The following is a 16,282-nucleotide window of genomic DNA, read 5'->3' as shown; positions in this document are numbered from 1 at the left end:
TAAATCTTTAATGAGAATTTCACGTCCTCTACTGACGAGTCGCGTCTGCGACTCTCTAATGCGTTTCTGCCTTTATTCTACACAAAATATGCTAATAAATATTTTGTACACATTCTTGGTAAATCAATAGGTTTGTTCGTAGTACGATCCAAACGATCAGCAACCGTTGCCAACTATCAGACGCATGCGCAGTTAACAGTTGGCGCTGCGCAGTTAGCAGTTTGAGTTCGTAAACTACGAACGCGCATGCGTCTGATGGTTGGCAACGGTTGCTGATCGTTCTACGAACAAACCTAATGTTTTTCATTTTTTCCCCTACGAGGAGTGGATTTAAGGGGAAGCCCGAGGGGTAGGAGTGGCAAACGTAAAACAAGATAAAACAAATCTTTTATGCCTGGTTGCACTAACAGATCTTAAGCTTAAGACGTGCCTTAAGCTCAGCTTACTAAACATACGCGTTGCAACATTGATTTTTAAATCAGTTTTCAGCTTGACACAATGGATTGTCACGGATTTCATCCTAAACTTCGTTTCAGTAAAGACGTTCTTAGATAAGAATCGAAAATTATGCTGCAATGTAAGTGAAACATAAGCGGCCCTATACAGTGCATTCGTAAAGTGTGGAAACGGCCTATTATCTCATGACTTAATTATTTTCAGAGCTAAAGCTCTGATAGGTCGATTTTTATTTTTAAATTATGAGTTTTTGACGTATATCCCATAATAGTGACGTCATCGATTTTTTTAAATGGGAATAGGGGTCGTGTGGTAGCTCGTTTGAAAGGTTATTCAATTATCTATTCAGTAATATAAACATTAACATCATTATTTATATCGGGTGGCCAAAAAAATAATTTTTGAATTAAATTAATTGCCGCAAAAAAAAGAATACATGTAATTTATTTAACTCAAAATATATTTTACTGCTCTCATAAAAGAGAAAAAAAATGTTTATCGCCAACCGTCACTAAAGTCATTCATTATTGTACTCATTTGCTCTCATTTGCGGCAGTAAAGTAACACTTTATTGTACTGAAAGGAGAATTTTACTTTACCTGCCGCGATTAATCAAATTAATCCGAGATTGAATGTAAGTGGTCGATGGCAGTAATCGAATGGCGAGTATTTGAGTGAATTTAAAATTTATTTACTTTAATTATTAAAAACATTGTACACAATTGGCGATATTATCAATTAAATTTATGTCAAAAAGGAAAATTCTGTAGTATTTTGTAATTATATTCATATAAAATAAATTTATGTGGTTATTTATTTATTTTATTTATTTATTTATTTATTTATTTATTTTAAATTAAAACTTTACCGATTTAGTAATTATTCAATATTGATAACTATCGATTAAAAATCGAAAGCGGCCATCTTGCAAAAGTTATTTGTCATCACTGTCATGAAATGATTATGACGTCTAAAATTTAAAAAGTTTTTAAATTGTAAATTGTAAGTAAGTGTTAAAACCAATATCAAATTGTTGGCAATAAAATTTTGTATGCACCACGTCAGTAAAGACTCTTTATCGAACTCGTCTGTTATTCGCCTCGCTCTATGCTGGCTCTGCTCATAATATCAGACTCGTTCCATAAAGAGTGACTTTACTGACTTGGTACATAAATAACTATTATTTGACAAATAAACATTTAGGCAAGGCGAAAACGGCGGGTTCGTTGGGAAAAATATTCCCATGAAATTTTTTTGCATAATCACATTCGTGAGACATCCCAGAATAAGGTTACAGAAGTCGCCCACGTGAAAAGTGGTCCAAATTTTTTTTTACAATTTTTTTTAATCAGATTGCAAAAATTAGTATTTTTTACCCGGACAAATTTTTTTTAGATTTTTTGGATCATTTTGGACAAAACAGGTCTCTCATAATTTTTCTCTAAAGTTGATCGTTTTCGAGTTATAAGCAATTTAAAATTTGAAAAACGCGAAAATGGTCATTTTAAAGACTTAATAACTCTGTTAAAAATTATTATTATGAAAGTCATAAAATGACTAAATCAAAGCCTAAAGCCCCCCCTACATGATCCTGAAGAAATTTGTGTCATTAATATATTACTAAGCTGTTATTTTTAATTAATAACAATGAGCGGTTAGATCGTATTGACGCGGCTGTAAATGTGAGTGCGAGTAAGATGCACAATTGGACTGCCGGAATGGCATCTCTCTCGCACTCAGCATTTATGGCCGCCTAACACTTGCATGACGCTCATTATTATTACTTAAAAATAACAGCTCAGTAATAAAATAATGACAAAAATTTCTTCAGGATCTTGTAGGGGAGACTTTAAACTTTGATCTAGTCACTTTCTGACTTTTATAATAATAACTTTTAACCGAGTTATTAAGCTTTGAAACTCGCCATTTTTCGTTTTTTTCAATTTTAAATTGCTTATAACTCGAAAACGATCAATTTTACAGAAAAATTATAAGAGACCTTTTTTGTCCAGAATGGTCCAAAAAACCTAAAAAAATAATTCTGGCCAAAAACATCGATTTTTGCAATTTGATTTAAAAAAAATTGAAAAAAAAATTGGACCACTTTTCACGTGGGCGACTTCTTGAACCTTATTCTGGGATGTCTCACGAATGTGATTATGCAAAAAAATCTCATGGGAATATTTTTCCCAACGAACCCTCCGTTTTCGCCTTGTCTAATTGCTTTTCGCTTAAATTTAATGTTCAAACTGTCAAGAGGCAGGTGTGTGGCTGTTTGACATTTAATTTAAGCGAAAAGCAATGTTTATTTATGAAATAAACATTTTTTTATTATATGTGGCATCAGTAAAATGTATGTTGAGTTAAATAAATTACATACATTCTTCTTTTTCCGTCAATTATTTTAATTCATAAATTATTTTTTGCCACCCTGTATAAATAATGATGTTAGTGTTTATATTACTAAATAGAGAATTAAATCACCTTTCAAATGAGCCACCCCACGACCCCTATTTCCATTTAAAAAACTCATCGATGAGGTCATTACGCCCAAATCGATGACGTCACTATTATGTACTATACGTCAAAAAATCATAATTTAAAAATAAAAATCGACCTGTCAGAGCTTTATCTCTAAAAATAATTAAGTCATGAGATAATAGACAGTTTCCACACTTTACGAATGCACTGTATATAAGCAGTGCTGGGCCAAGCTGGAGTTTAAGGTTTGTTTGTGCAACCAGGCATTAATCTATCTTATCTTATAACAAATCTTTTCTGTTTCTTGAAGGAAATATGCTACAGTTATTCGAAATTGTGATGTAACTGTCTCTTAGTCTACGGAAAATCTACATATGTTGAATTTATGTTCAACTGATCCTCTTCTTTTGTTTCCATGTTCTTGTTACTTTTTATTGAAAACGACGTCTAGTAGAAATAAACTGCATTTTTCTTCATTTTAAATTTTATTTAGACTGAAAAATGAAACTTTAGAATGCAATAATAATCTTTAACAGAATTTATTTCATCTAAATCACAAATCCTTTATAAGTTAGTATGGAGTTACAACCAATTTGCAAACAGGTTCTGCTTCAAAACGACATTGTTTAAGAGTAGCAAACTTGTTTCTGGAGGGAATGCATGAAGTTTTGTAAAAGTCTCTTACACATCGATTAGTCCAAAAGTCCCATCTGTAAACAGGAATAGCGCGTGCATCACCTATGCATGGAGGTATGTTAACAGGTAAGAAGCATTCTGTAACAAGTAAGAAAATCTTTTAATTAAATATCCACAAGGAACAATTTCCAGTAGTTATAGTTATATAACCTGTTAAAACTATAGTTATATCCTGTAGTTATAGGTTATATACCATTAATTACAAGTAAAGTACCCCGCACAAACCTTATGGAGTACTTATAAGTACTTCACATAATCGTAAGTTTTGCATATCTGACTTAGTTAACACTATTAAGAATCGAGTTAAAAATCAGTGGGGTCAATCATGGCGAGATCTTTGTAAACAATCCAAATCTCAGTATTCACTGATTCAACCTTCTGTTCCAAATATATATTGGTTTAAAAATTATGTAGTACCTCGAAGATATATAACAACATTAATTAGAATGAAGTTTGAACATGCATGTTTCCCTCTACATCTAGCAAGAATTAAAGTTTTTGATTCAAATCTTTGTACAGAATGTCAGAAGGTTGGTGACTTAAATCATACTTTCTTTGAATACGCAAAATATATTCCATGCACATATAATTTAATCCAAGATTTAATAAAATATAATGGTTTTCCACCTTTCAATGTATCCTATCTATTGTCTCTGAACAGCAAGAACATATATGATTGTTTAATGAAATTTATCTGTGAAACTAAAATTAACCTCTAAACTTATTAATCCTGATAATTTGGTATATTATGTACATATGAAAAAAGAAGAAGAAGAAGATACATAATGGAAAATGTGGTGAGCAACTTGGACAGTCCATAGCGGCCAGCTTTTGAACTGAGTAGAGAGCTGTAGAAGAGTTTGCTATGGAACTCTAAGGAACTCATTGCCTTCCTTATGTATGAACAGAGAACAAAAAAAGTTGTGACTGGCTAAATGACACCCAAGTCTATGCCATAAAAAAAACCTTATGGAAATTGGGCCCTAGTGGATTTTGTTCATACTTTGGGAAAATACTCTTTGAAGCCTCCTGATAAAAAGTTCTCATGGGCACAACTCAATCGTATGAAGGATTTTCAAGATATAGAGGCACAAACTCGGAAAATTATAAGATTTACTGGGTATTCCAATTCCCTGAGTTACTGGTTATCTGGCAACATGTAGAAGTTTGGATCAAGGAAAAGTACTCGTAGTCTAGGATTTTTTCCTGGCTATCCAATGGCAACCTTTACTTTGACCTTGACCTTCAATTGACTTCACCTTCTAGAGCTTTGAGGGTTTTCCGCATTAAATTGATATAAACAGATTGCTCATGGGTTTTTGGGATCGCTAAACACGAATATGCCATCAGAATTGACCTGCGGAGGACGTGGTGGCCAGGGCGACTGCTAGGGATGTCATCTTCTAGAGGATTGATGGTTTTCGGCATTTAATTGATGCAAATGAATTACTGGAGGGTTTTTTGAGGTCGCTAAACACGAATATGCCACCAGAACCGACTCCCGGAGCACCTTGTTTCCAAGGTCAATGAAAGGCGCTCCTGGAGTTTCGAGAGTCTTTGGTACTACATTAATGCAAACGGATTAGTTATAGGTTTTTGGGGCTGCTGAATACGAATACGTGATCATCACAGACACATGAGCACCTGGTGCCGAAGACAGGTTATCTTCTGGAGTTCAAAACCTAAGAGTAATTGTGATGTAACTGTCTCTTAGTCTACGGAAGATCTATGTTGAATTTATGTTCAACTGATCCTCTTCTTTTGTTTCCATGTTCTTGTCACTTTTTATTGAAAACAACGTCTAGTAGAAATAAACTGTGCATTTTTCTTCATTTTAAATTTTATATAGACTGAAAAATGAAACTTTTAGAATGCAATAACAATCTTTAACAGAATTTATTTCATCTAAATCACAAATCGTTTATAAGTTAGTATGGAGTTACAACCAATTTGCAAACTGGTTCTGCTTCAAAACGACATTGTTTAAGAGTAGCAAACTTGTTTCTGGAGGGAATGCATGAAGTTTTGTAAAAGTCTCTTACACATCGATTAGTCCAAAAGTCCCATCTGTAAACAGGAATAACGCGTGCATCACCTACGCATGGAGGTAGGTTTAACAGGTAAGAAGCATTCTGTAACAAGTAAGAAAATCTTTTAATTAAATATCCACAAGGAACAATTTCCTGTAGCTGGCTGTATACCATTAACCCTTAAACGCCCAAGGGTGGGTAAAAAATGTCCACCTAATGCGTATTCCCTTGTAATATATTTATTACGTGTTTAAAATTTTTTAAAAAATTATTTATTGTTAAAAAGACAGCCTTTTATCGAATGTTAATTTGGTTCTACCGATATTTTTGAAAATAAAAGTAAAAATCTTGAGTTAAATATAGGTGGGCATAAATAGTACACCCTTGGTAAAACTTGTTACTAAAGGTTTCTATATAATTTCTCGTTGGTAGAAAGATAATCCATATAATTATCGACGTATAATTACATAATCTACATAATTATCCGCCAATGAGGAAGTTGAAAGGAAGAATGTGGAGAAAATCGACAAATCTGAATTACTGGCTTTTACTGCTATGTTAATTTTGATGTACATTGTAATTTTGTTGTAGGGTTTGTAAATTGTTTATATTAATATTTTAGAAGATGCTGTGCTTATTAAGCATAAGATTCTTAAGTTTAATCCATTTCCAACAACTCTCAATAAATATATTAGCTATTTTCGAGGTGGACATTTCTTACTCACCCTTGGGCGTACATGGAACCTAAAAAAGGTTGGGCGTTTAAGGGTTAATTACAAGTAAAGCACCCCGCACAAACCTTATGGAAATTAGACCCCAGTGGATTTTGTTCATACTTTGGGAAAATACTCTTTGAAGCATCCTGATAAAAAGTTCTCATGGGCACAACTCAATCGTATGAAGGATTTTCAGGATATAGAGGCACAAACTCGGAAAATTATAAGATTAACTGGGTATTCCAATTCCCTGAGTTACTGGTTATCTGGCAACATGTAGAAGTTTGGATCAAGGAAAAGTACTAGTAGTCTAGGATTTTTTCCTGGCTATCCAATGGCGACCTTTACTTTGACCTTGACCTTCAATTGACGTCATCTTCTAGAGCTTCGAGGGTTTTCGGCATTAAATTGATATAAACAGATTGCTCATGGGTTTTTGGGATCGCTAAACACGAAAATGCCATCAGAATTGACCTCCGGAGAACGTGGTGGCTAGGGCTAATTTTCATTTTGTACCTTTTCCTTGACAAGAGTTGGTTTTTATTGTCTAAATTGTCTTTAATTGTACTTTATTATAAAATATTTATACTAAAATTCGATCGATTTAAAAAAAATTTAAATCAAAAACCTGTTATCGGCATCTAAAAAACTTCAAAATTCAATAAAAAAATCGAAAGAAAGTGTTGATAAAAATAGACTATATTCTGTTAAAAAAATCACCAAAAAGGCTCAGCTACCATCGCTGAATACTAATAATATGTCTGGTTCTGGGCGCCCATTAAAATATTTACCTAATTTACATAAAAATACAACTAAGAAAACCTTATTATTGATAATTAACTTTTGGTACCAATTAACTACTAATAGTTCACTTTCTTCGCTAAAATAGACACTTTTATAACGTCACAACAAAATAGTCTTATCTCTATTTCTCTGGTTATATCTGCTATAAAGCCTTACATAAATTATGTTATTCATTCAAATATTTAAATATATTTATAATATAAGAACTTAAAGTATATTTATATATAATATGCATATGTCTCCAAATAATGTCTCCTTAGACACTTCATTATTTTATCAATAACTTTTTTTGTCATTAAATATTCCATTTTTTTTTGTAACATCTTAATAACTGGCCCTTAAATTTTCGTTTCGTCCAAATATTCATCGTTTATTTCGATTGCATTTATGAATGCTTTTAATCAATCGAATCTTGATTAGTCTCTCTATCTGGGATAATACTCTTTGTAGTTTCAAAATTGATTCATTTAAAATCATATCAATTTTCAATAATTTCAGTCTTACATCATTTCATAGTTTCTTTGTTACATTTCTCCTTTCTAGGTTTAATTTCTTTGTCATAACATCGGTATATAACAATTCTGTCTAACTTGTTTCTTAATCATTAAGTTTATTCGGGAACTCATATTTCCGTCGAATTTATTCTTGTCCATTATGTTGGATTTTCCATTTTGTTCCAACATCTTAAAAATATTTCCTTTTCTCTTCTTAGTATACTCCAAATAATAATTCCTTCGATTATACTCTCAATAGGTATCTTGTTTTATTATAAAACTGTTTCTACACCTTTTTCTAGTGTATAATAATATAATTTGTAGGTTTAAATCGTGTAAATATCTTCTGTCAGCAAAATTCCTTATCATAGTATTTCTTAACCCTTGTTTTCGCGGTCAAATAACGTCAACATTTAAAAATACGTAAATATAAATATACATTCGCACAAATAAAAATTTTTAAATAGCATATTTTTCCTTCATAGAAAAAAATTGATAACTAAATCATTATTTTTACTTATCATAGTATCATAAAATGGTTGTATTCTTTCTATTAAAAGAATGAAAAAAATTGCTTGTTTTCATTAAAAATAAAACTTAATATTATCAATGTACTTAGTTAAACAAAAATCATCTAAATTATTGAATATTTGAAATATTGAATACTTCTACACTTAGTAAACATACGGAAACTTGACCTAATTTGATATTAATTGTATTCAATTAGAAAAATTAATTCTTATGTTAGGCTATATGCAATATGAGAAATGTTAAAACAATAAATACAATATAGTCAAATTACTCACATCACATACTTTTGTCCTTGTCCACCACTGTCCATTTCGTGGATGTGCGTCCTCCTGACGCCGCGCCGGCTGGTTCCATGGTTCCAGAATTCCCAATTTTCGTCCATGTCGACGTTTCTCCAATGTCTAGTCTGGTAAGCATCGCAAATTCCATCTATCAGCTAATGCATAATATCTATGGGGGATAGATACTTTACCCCAATTTTCTTTTCTTCTTCCAGTTTCTCGTCGCTCCCATTGTTTTACTTTAGATTTACTTTTTCTAACTTAAGTTTCCCTTATTCTAATTTCTTTTTTTTTATCTTCTCATTTCTTAATTAACTTCTTAAAATTTACACTTAACTAATTACAATAACTACTTAACAAAGACCTTCTGGACCGCCATCTAATATAACTGGTATTTACTGCCACCCTGTGAGCTAAGGGCGGTAGTCTTCAGGTTCTTTTCAATGTTAAGTAGTTAAGGGAGAATAAAACATCTTCACTCGACAAACACCAAGTTTATTCTGATCTTTTAATTATATTATTTTCAATAATCAAAGTGTGTTATTGTTACAAATACACGGGTGTTTATTCAGCGCCCGTGGCTCAAGGATTCGACACTCAATATTTAAATAAACAATCAAGGTAAATGTTAGCCGATATTACACAGTCTTGACCCAGTTCAATATTGGATATTATTTAATATAATTCATCTTCTGATACTGATAAAAATCTTAATCTCATAATCTTATTCCAGGACATACGCCTAAAAACGATCATTGAATGAGCTACTTACTCTACGGAGCATTTGTAAATTAACACATCGAAATACACTTTGTGTTCTATTTTTCATCTCATCCTTTGTTGTTGGAGGTATTTTATAAACTTCATTATTAACGTAACCCCAAAAAAATCAGTCCAGTTTATTAAATTCTGGTGATTTGTGTGGTCAGGCTACTGCTCCATTGAAAAATGAAAATATCTCGAAAACTAATAAACTTAGACATAGGGAATGTTATCTAAAAATTAAAGTACGGTAATGGTACTTTTCAATAGTGATATAAAATACAGGGTGTTCCATTTAAAATTACTGAGAAAATAATGTACTTGCGTTTTGACTCACCCTGTATTTGATATAAAGAAAATTAGCAATATCGACCATTCTTGAAAATTTTGACAATACGTAAAAAAATATGGCATTAATAAACCATTGTTGTTTTGATTATTTTTATTTATACAAGGAGTTGAACTTGTTACGATTTTCATATAAAATTGGTTATAACTTTGTAAATACCCTGTATAACATAACAAACCTTTATATTTTTGTGATGGAGAAGTTAACAGGATTTCGAATTTAAAATAAAATATAGGGTGTTCTATTTAAAAAAAACATAAGTTTGGTCTGCCACTGTGTTATCGGACACCCTGTAACATTCTAACTAATTTTGTAATGTGAAGCTCAAAGGTGGCTAAAATTTTTGTTATTAACTTTTATTGCTATCTATTACTATAGCGGAGCTATTGAGCTTTACCCTACTAATCAGCAGTAGAGGCACAAACTCGGAAAATTATAAGATTTACTGGGTATATCTAGAGTTTCGTAGAAAGACGCTCCTGGAGTTTCGAGAGTCCTTGGTACTACATTAATGCAAACGGATTAGTTATAGGTTTTTGGGGCTGCTGAACACGAATGCGTGATCAGCACAGATACATGAGCACCTGGTGCCGAAGAGGTTATCTTCTGGAGTTCAAAACCTAAGAGTAATCCATTTGATTCCTCCATTTGATTTCTCCGAAACTCCAGAAGATAACCTGTCTTAGGCATCAGGTGCTCCTGTGTCTGTGCTGATCAGGTATTCATGTTCAGCAACCCCAAAAACCTATAAATAATCCGTTTGCGTTAATGCAAAGACCCTCGAAACTCTAGGAGCCCCTTTCATTGACCTTGAAAACCAGGTGCTCCGGTTGTCGGTTTTGATAGCATATTCGTGTTTAGCGACCTCAAAAAACCCTCCAGTAATTCACTTGCATCAATTAAATGCCGAAAACCATCGAAACTCTAGTAGATGACGTCGTAGATGGGGAATGCAAAGATACATACAATTCCAAATTTTTACTTTTCTATCACCAACCGCCATTTTTTAATAGATCTAAATATGTACCTCTTCTAATACATCATCATCATCAGGGCTTTTCATTCCGGTTGGAATGTTTGCCGCTCTTACTTAGAGCTCTCTGATTCGCTTATTGCGGTGAAGCACTCCACATTCCACTTTTGTGTTCATGTCATGAAAGTTTGTTGTATGACTTAGCTTTCGTTACTATTTTCTTCCACTTATTTCGATATGTACATAGTTCCCTCCAGGGTCTCACTTCCAGAATTTTGATATCTCTCATGATCTGGTCCTCCCATCTCTCTCCGGGTCTTTGGAATACCCACGGCCTCCATACCATAGGGGCCGTGTCCCCCCCGGCTTATCGGCTGCTTTAAACTATTATTGTCATCCAATGCAACACCTTCACCGTCTGCCCCCCCTATAAATTGTTATATGAGCGCCCATGTACGTAACTGGTCTGATTGCAACTCTGTATATTTTTATATTTTCAGTTTTGTATTTCTGGATAAGTTCTTGTCATTCATAAGCTTATGATATCTTCAGTATGTTTTGTTGGCTGCTAGTATTCGCCCCGTTACTTCTTCACTTCTCTTGTTTTGACCATCGACTATTACTCCCAAATATTTAAATTGTTGGACTCAAAAGTGTAGTTTTCTATTTTGATTTCTCCCGACCTGTTATCTTCTCATCTGGAGCAGATATTTTGTTTTCCCTTCGTTAATTTCTAGACCTATCGCTTTGTCGCACTCCTGTTTCTATTGCAATTGATTTTGTGCTTCCTTCCTCTGTTGTTACTTTAGCTCGAGATCCATCCACAGTCATTTTTGTTAATCTGATTAATTTTGCTGGTATAACTTAATTTTTCATTTGAATAAATAAGTCATTTCTCCCAATACAGTCAGGTATACATACTATCAATACCAACCTGTACTGTCTCCTGCGCAGAATTAAAGCTCCAATAGCGGCTTAAGGAGGCTCAACAAAAGATTAACAATTAATTGTCGTTATTCCTGTTTTCTTAATAAGTACATATTGGTTCATTAATAATGATGTTTTATTTGTGATAAAATTTAGACAATTAAATGTACAACCAAAAACATACATACATCATTGTGTTTTGTACATAAAAAAACTATAAGTATCACCTCATAATTAACATTTTTTATAAAATTTATAGTGCGTGTCTTGGTTCTTTGCGTTTTTTATAAAATCTTAGTGTATTTAGCCAGGGACTGTAGGATGAGTTTTAATTTTTTGGACGTAATATTTATTCCCTACACATAAAAGCCATAATTTTGGAGGTCAGATGGCTATGATTGAAGAAGTTCGTTTAATTTAAATAATCTTGAATAATTTATACCCTAACAAAAATCAAATAACACGGTCTACTGTCAGTACATTTTAATGGTTTATATAAATCATGGCGCAGAAAAACTGCATCAAATTAAGTCAAATTTTTAGAGCGAATAGTTAGATATCATGAATAGTATTAAAATAGCATAAATAGGATATTTTAACATTGTATCATTGTATCATCATTATAAACTAAAGAGTTCGTAACGCCATAGTATCGACTAAAGATTACCAAGGGGCAGATATAGCTAATGATCACAACCTTGTCAAGCAGACAAACTCGAAGAAAATACAGACAACCATCAAAACTCATAGAAATGATCTAAGAAGATAAAGAATTTGATGTCTGCCAATAGATACACGAAGAAATACACAAGGAAGTCCAAAAAGTAGATTGACAAGGACAGTGATAGAGAAGATCAGATGGGTGCCGATGGAGTACATGGAAACATAGAGAAAAAAATTCTAAAACAGAAATGTCAACGACTTTCAGGAATTATGTGACTTAATACAGTCTAGCAGGGCAAACTTGAATGTGATTCAGTTAATGGAATTTTACGGCTGGGAAAATAAGAAAAAAATATTCACCAAAGGTTCTGGCAACAAGACAATGAAAGACTTCCAGTTAAAAGACGTCGTTGAAGTTTGCTTTACGAAAGGAAGTCGAAACCTGGAATTCAAATTAGATTTTGATGACGAATTTACGAAATTGGATTTCTTGCAAAAAAAGTATCGTCTTGATCACGTCCCACAGTCGTTACCAGTTCGCAATATAGCAACAGCTAAAAAAAATAAAATACTTAAGAATTTAGTCCCATTGATGCCAGCAAATAGGCAAATCTTTTGGAAAACCCTTCCCGAATCAGATGTATCATCCGATCTAAGTAATAGTGGGGAATTGGTTGGAGAATTTTAATCCCACCCATATTTAGTGAAAATTAAATTTATTTTGTTTATTATTTTTCATTCTGTACTATTCACAATATTTTGTGATTAATAAATTAATGTTAGATTTTTGTGAAAAAAGTTTATTTAACATTTTCCCTGCCATAGAATGAAATGTGCTGAACGCTTTACATTAATTTGCTTAAAAACACAGTTATTGCACTTACATTATTAAAATCTTTTTACTATTGTCCGCATGGTATTTGAAAAAACACAGTAATTTCATTTACTGTGTTTTATTAAAATAATTTGTATGTTATTTATTATCACAAACCAAGTATAAAAACAAAGTAGAACTTGCCTTTCGACAAATATTCATAATATTAAATAAAATCAAATAGTAAATCATGCAGTACAGGTTGTATAATGCCATTGCTTAAAATTAGGACTTCAACTGCACTAATACGGAAAGGCTGCATTTTTTTGTAAAATGTGATTTATCTCAAAACTTGTGCAATTGGAGTTACTGTGTTTTACCATATGGCAGCCGATCTTGAGGAATATTATACAACAACAGGAGGGCAATACATCGCCGAAAAGCAAAACAATGGATAACACAAGAAATAAAGTCTATTGATATCGTAAAGGAAGAAATACAACAATAAAAACGAACAGTATAAAAAGTAAATAAAACAGTCAAACAGAAAATCAAAGTAGCGAAGTAGGAAAATAAAGGAAAAATGTGCAAAAATAAAAATATTAGAGAACCAATATGACTAGTGCGGCCGATATGTGATACAATTGCACATTTAATGATACAAACATATAATTTTGACCACATATACTTTACATATAAAGGTTCAAATTTAGATATGAGGCCATCTCAGATTTTACCTTTTACAAAAATGGCGGGGATTCAAAATGGCGACTATACATATGTGACTAATAGCACGATAACTTTTGAGCGAGACTTCAGATTTCAACCAAATTTGGTATATAGGTTCTTTTTATGATTTACAAGATGGATGTGGTGAACCAGAAGAATCGGTTTACCAGAAGTTGTGTTTTTACTGGTTGTTTATGTAAAAAATATGTTTTTTTTTCAATTTTTTTCCTCTGTATATATTAATTTTTCAAAAAGGTAATACCGCAATTGAATAGAGCATAAAATTATTTTGTAGAAAATATTTTGAAAATTTTAGTTATGTTAATTACCATTTAATAAATGCATAATGTTTCTTCACATGTACCTATAAACCTATGTGCGGCAGATTCGTGCAAATAATATAAAAATTATTGTGCATTTAATGGTTATATCATATAATTTGGACCACACACACTACACATACAAAGATTCAAATTTAGATATGAGGCCATCTCAGATTTTATCTTTTACAAAAATTGCGGGCATTCAAAATGAATCTGACACACACAGGTACATCTGAAGATACGTTATGCATTTATTAAATTGTAATTAACATAACTAAAAAGTTCAAAATCTCTCGTAAAAATTATGTTTACACTCTTTTCAATGGCGGTATTAACTTTTTGAAAAATTAATATATACAGGGTGAAAGAATTGAAAAAAACAACAGATTTTTACATAAAAAAAAAAAACAGTAAAAACACAACTTCTGGTGAACCGATTCTTCCGGTTCAAAACCTCGATCTTATTCATCCAAAAAACAACCTTGATGACAAATTTGGCTGAAATCGGACTTTTCGTTCAAAAGCTATCGTGCTATTACTCACATATGTATAGCCGCCATTTTGAATACTCGCCATTTTTGTAAGAGGCAAAATCTGAGATGGCCTCATATCTGAATTTGAACTTTTGTATGTGTAGTATATGTGGTCCAAATTATATGCTTCTACCGTTAAATTCACAATAATTCTTATAATATTTGCACGAATCTGCCACACAAAGGTACATGTGAAGATACGTTATGCATTTATTAAATGGTAATTAACATAACTAAAAAGTTCAAAATATTTTCTAAAACATATTCTTACGCTCTTTTCAATGGTGGTATTACCATTATGAAAAATTAATATATACAGGGTAAAAAAATTGAAAATAAATTATTTACATAATATAAAATAGTTTTACATGAAAAACCAGAAAAAACACAACTTCTGGTAAACCGATTCTTCCAGTTCACGACATAGACCTTGTAAATCACAACTTTGGAACCTATGTACCTTTGGTTGAAATCGGACTTTTCATTTAAAAGATATCGTGCTATTAGTCACATATGTATAGTCGCCCATTTTGAATGTCCGCCATTTTTGTAAAAGGCAAAATCTGAGATTGCCTCATATCTAAATTTGAACCTATATATGTGCAGTATATGTGGCCCAATTTATATGCTTGTATCATTAAATGTGCAATTCTTATAAATATTTGCTCGAATCTGCCGCACTACATAATGTAACGTTTTATACAAGTTTTCTTAACAAATCTTTTCAGTACGAAATTCGGTGAAATTTAACTATTATGTTCTTGTGTAATAAATCAAGTATTAACAAAATTACCGTAAGGTTGGATGCCCAAAGGAAGAGATGGTTTTATCCAATGGTTTACCGCATGGTTTACCCTGTGATCTTCAGGTACTAACGGCACTCTGGCACTGACAACGGCAAGAGAAACCAATAAGAAAATGGATTTCATTGTTTTTTTTTTGGAAAACTTTACTCTGAAATAAACTTTATTTGTGAAGTGTAAGAAACTCCATTTAAGCCAGCATTTATACCTTTATACCTCGTAAAATACATGCTTAATTTAGATAAGGATTATGGATATATTGATAATCTTAAATAAAAACAATAAAAGTGTTAAATTCATTATAGCCCAGTAAATGACCGTTTTGAAGTGTAACTTTCCTCGTTTGGATTTAGGTTCATCTTAGTCTCTACTTCATTAATGGACTTGAGCCCAGGTTTGCTTTTACTTGAGGGGTGAAAGCCACCCCTTCTCTGGGTTGAAAAAATATATTGTTGTGGAATTGTTTTTTTAAGGAAATTAAAAAAAAATTAAATTTATATCAACGACCATAAAATCATAGTTTTTCATCACCCTGTATGTCACCAAAATTGTTTAGAATTTAATTTTGCTATTAAGCAAGTGTTTAGGGAAAAAGTGAAACGACTCATAAGTGATTCGACGAAATGCACGGGACACGAACAAACAAATTCGGTGATTAGAGAGTTGGACATCGTTGACGAAAACAAAGACGTTTTTAAGATCCTTCCGGGAAGGTATTTTAATGTGGTAAACAAACTGTATTAGGTTTTAGTTTTAAAAGTAGAAAGTAGTAAAGAACTAATTATGATATTCTTTGAAATTTGACAAATTGGGAAAGTTATATGGAAGGATATTTGGTTTCTTAAGAAATAAATGGTTTGAGAGAGGTTGTTGTTTATTGGATGGAAAATATCAGGAGAAGGGATAATGTATGTGAG

General features: G+C 32.2%; 1 protein-coding gene across 2 annotated transcripts; it reads right to left on the bottom strand.

The window, feature by feature from the left end:
• Window positions 1-3,460: 3,460 nt before the first annotated feature.
• LOC126886625 (uncharacterized) lies at window positions 3,461-15,558 on the bottom strand. Of its 2 annotated transcripts, none has more exons than XM_050653617.1 (2): window positions 15,356-15,552; window positions 3,461-3,711 (listed from the first exon to the last, which is right to left on the bottom strand). In XM_050653617.1, the coding sequence occupies exons 1-2, from the start codon at window positions 15,489-15,491 to the stop codon at window positions 3,509-3,511; spliced, it is 339 nt and encodes a 112-aa protein (XP_050509574.1). In that variant the 5' UTR covers window positions 15,492-15,552; the 3' UTR covers window positions 3,461-3,508. The 2 variants fall into 2 exon arrangements, with proteins under 2 accessions (XP_050509574.1, XP_050509575.1); XM_050653618.1 differs by lacking the exon at window positions 3,461-3,711 and adding an exon at window positions 5,515-5,765 and having other exon boundaries at window positions 15,356-15,558.
• Window positions 15,559-16,282: the final 724 nt, after the last annotated feature.

The sequence above is a fragment of the Diabrotica virgifera genome, chromosome 6, assembly GCF_917563875.1.
Source record: "Diabrotica virgifera virgifera chromosome 6, PGI_DIABVI_V3a".
Lineage (NCBI taxonomy): Eukaryota > Metazoa > Arthropoda > Insecta > Coleoptera > Chrysomelidae > Diabrotica > Diabrotica virgifera.
The sequence above is the reverse complement of the archived record's forward strand: the minus strand, read 5'-3'. Positions and strand labels throughout refer to the sequence as shown.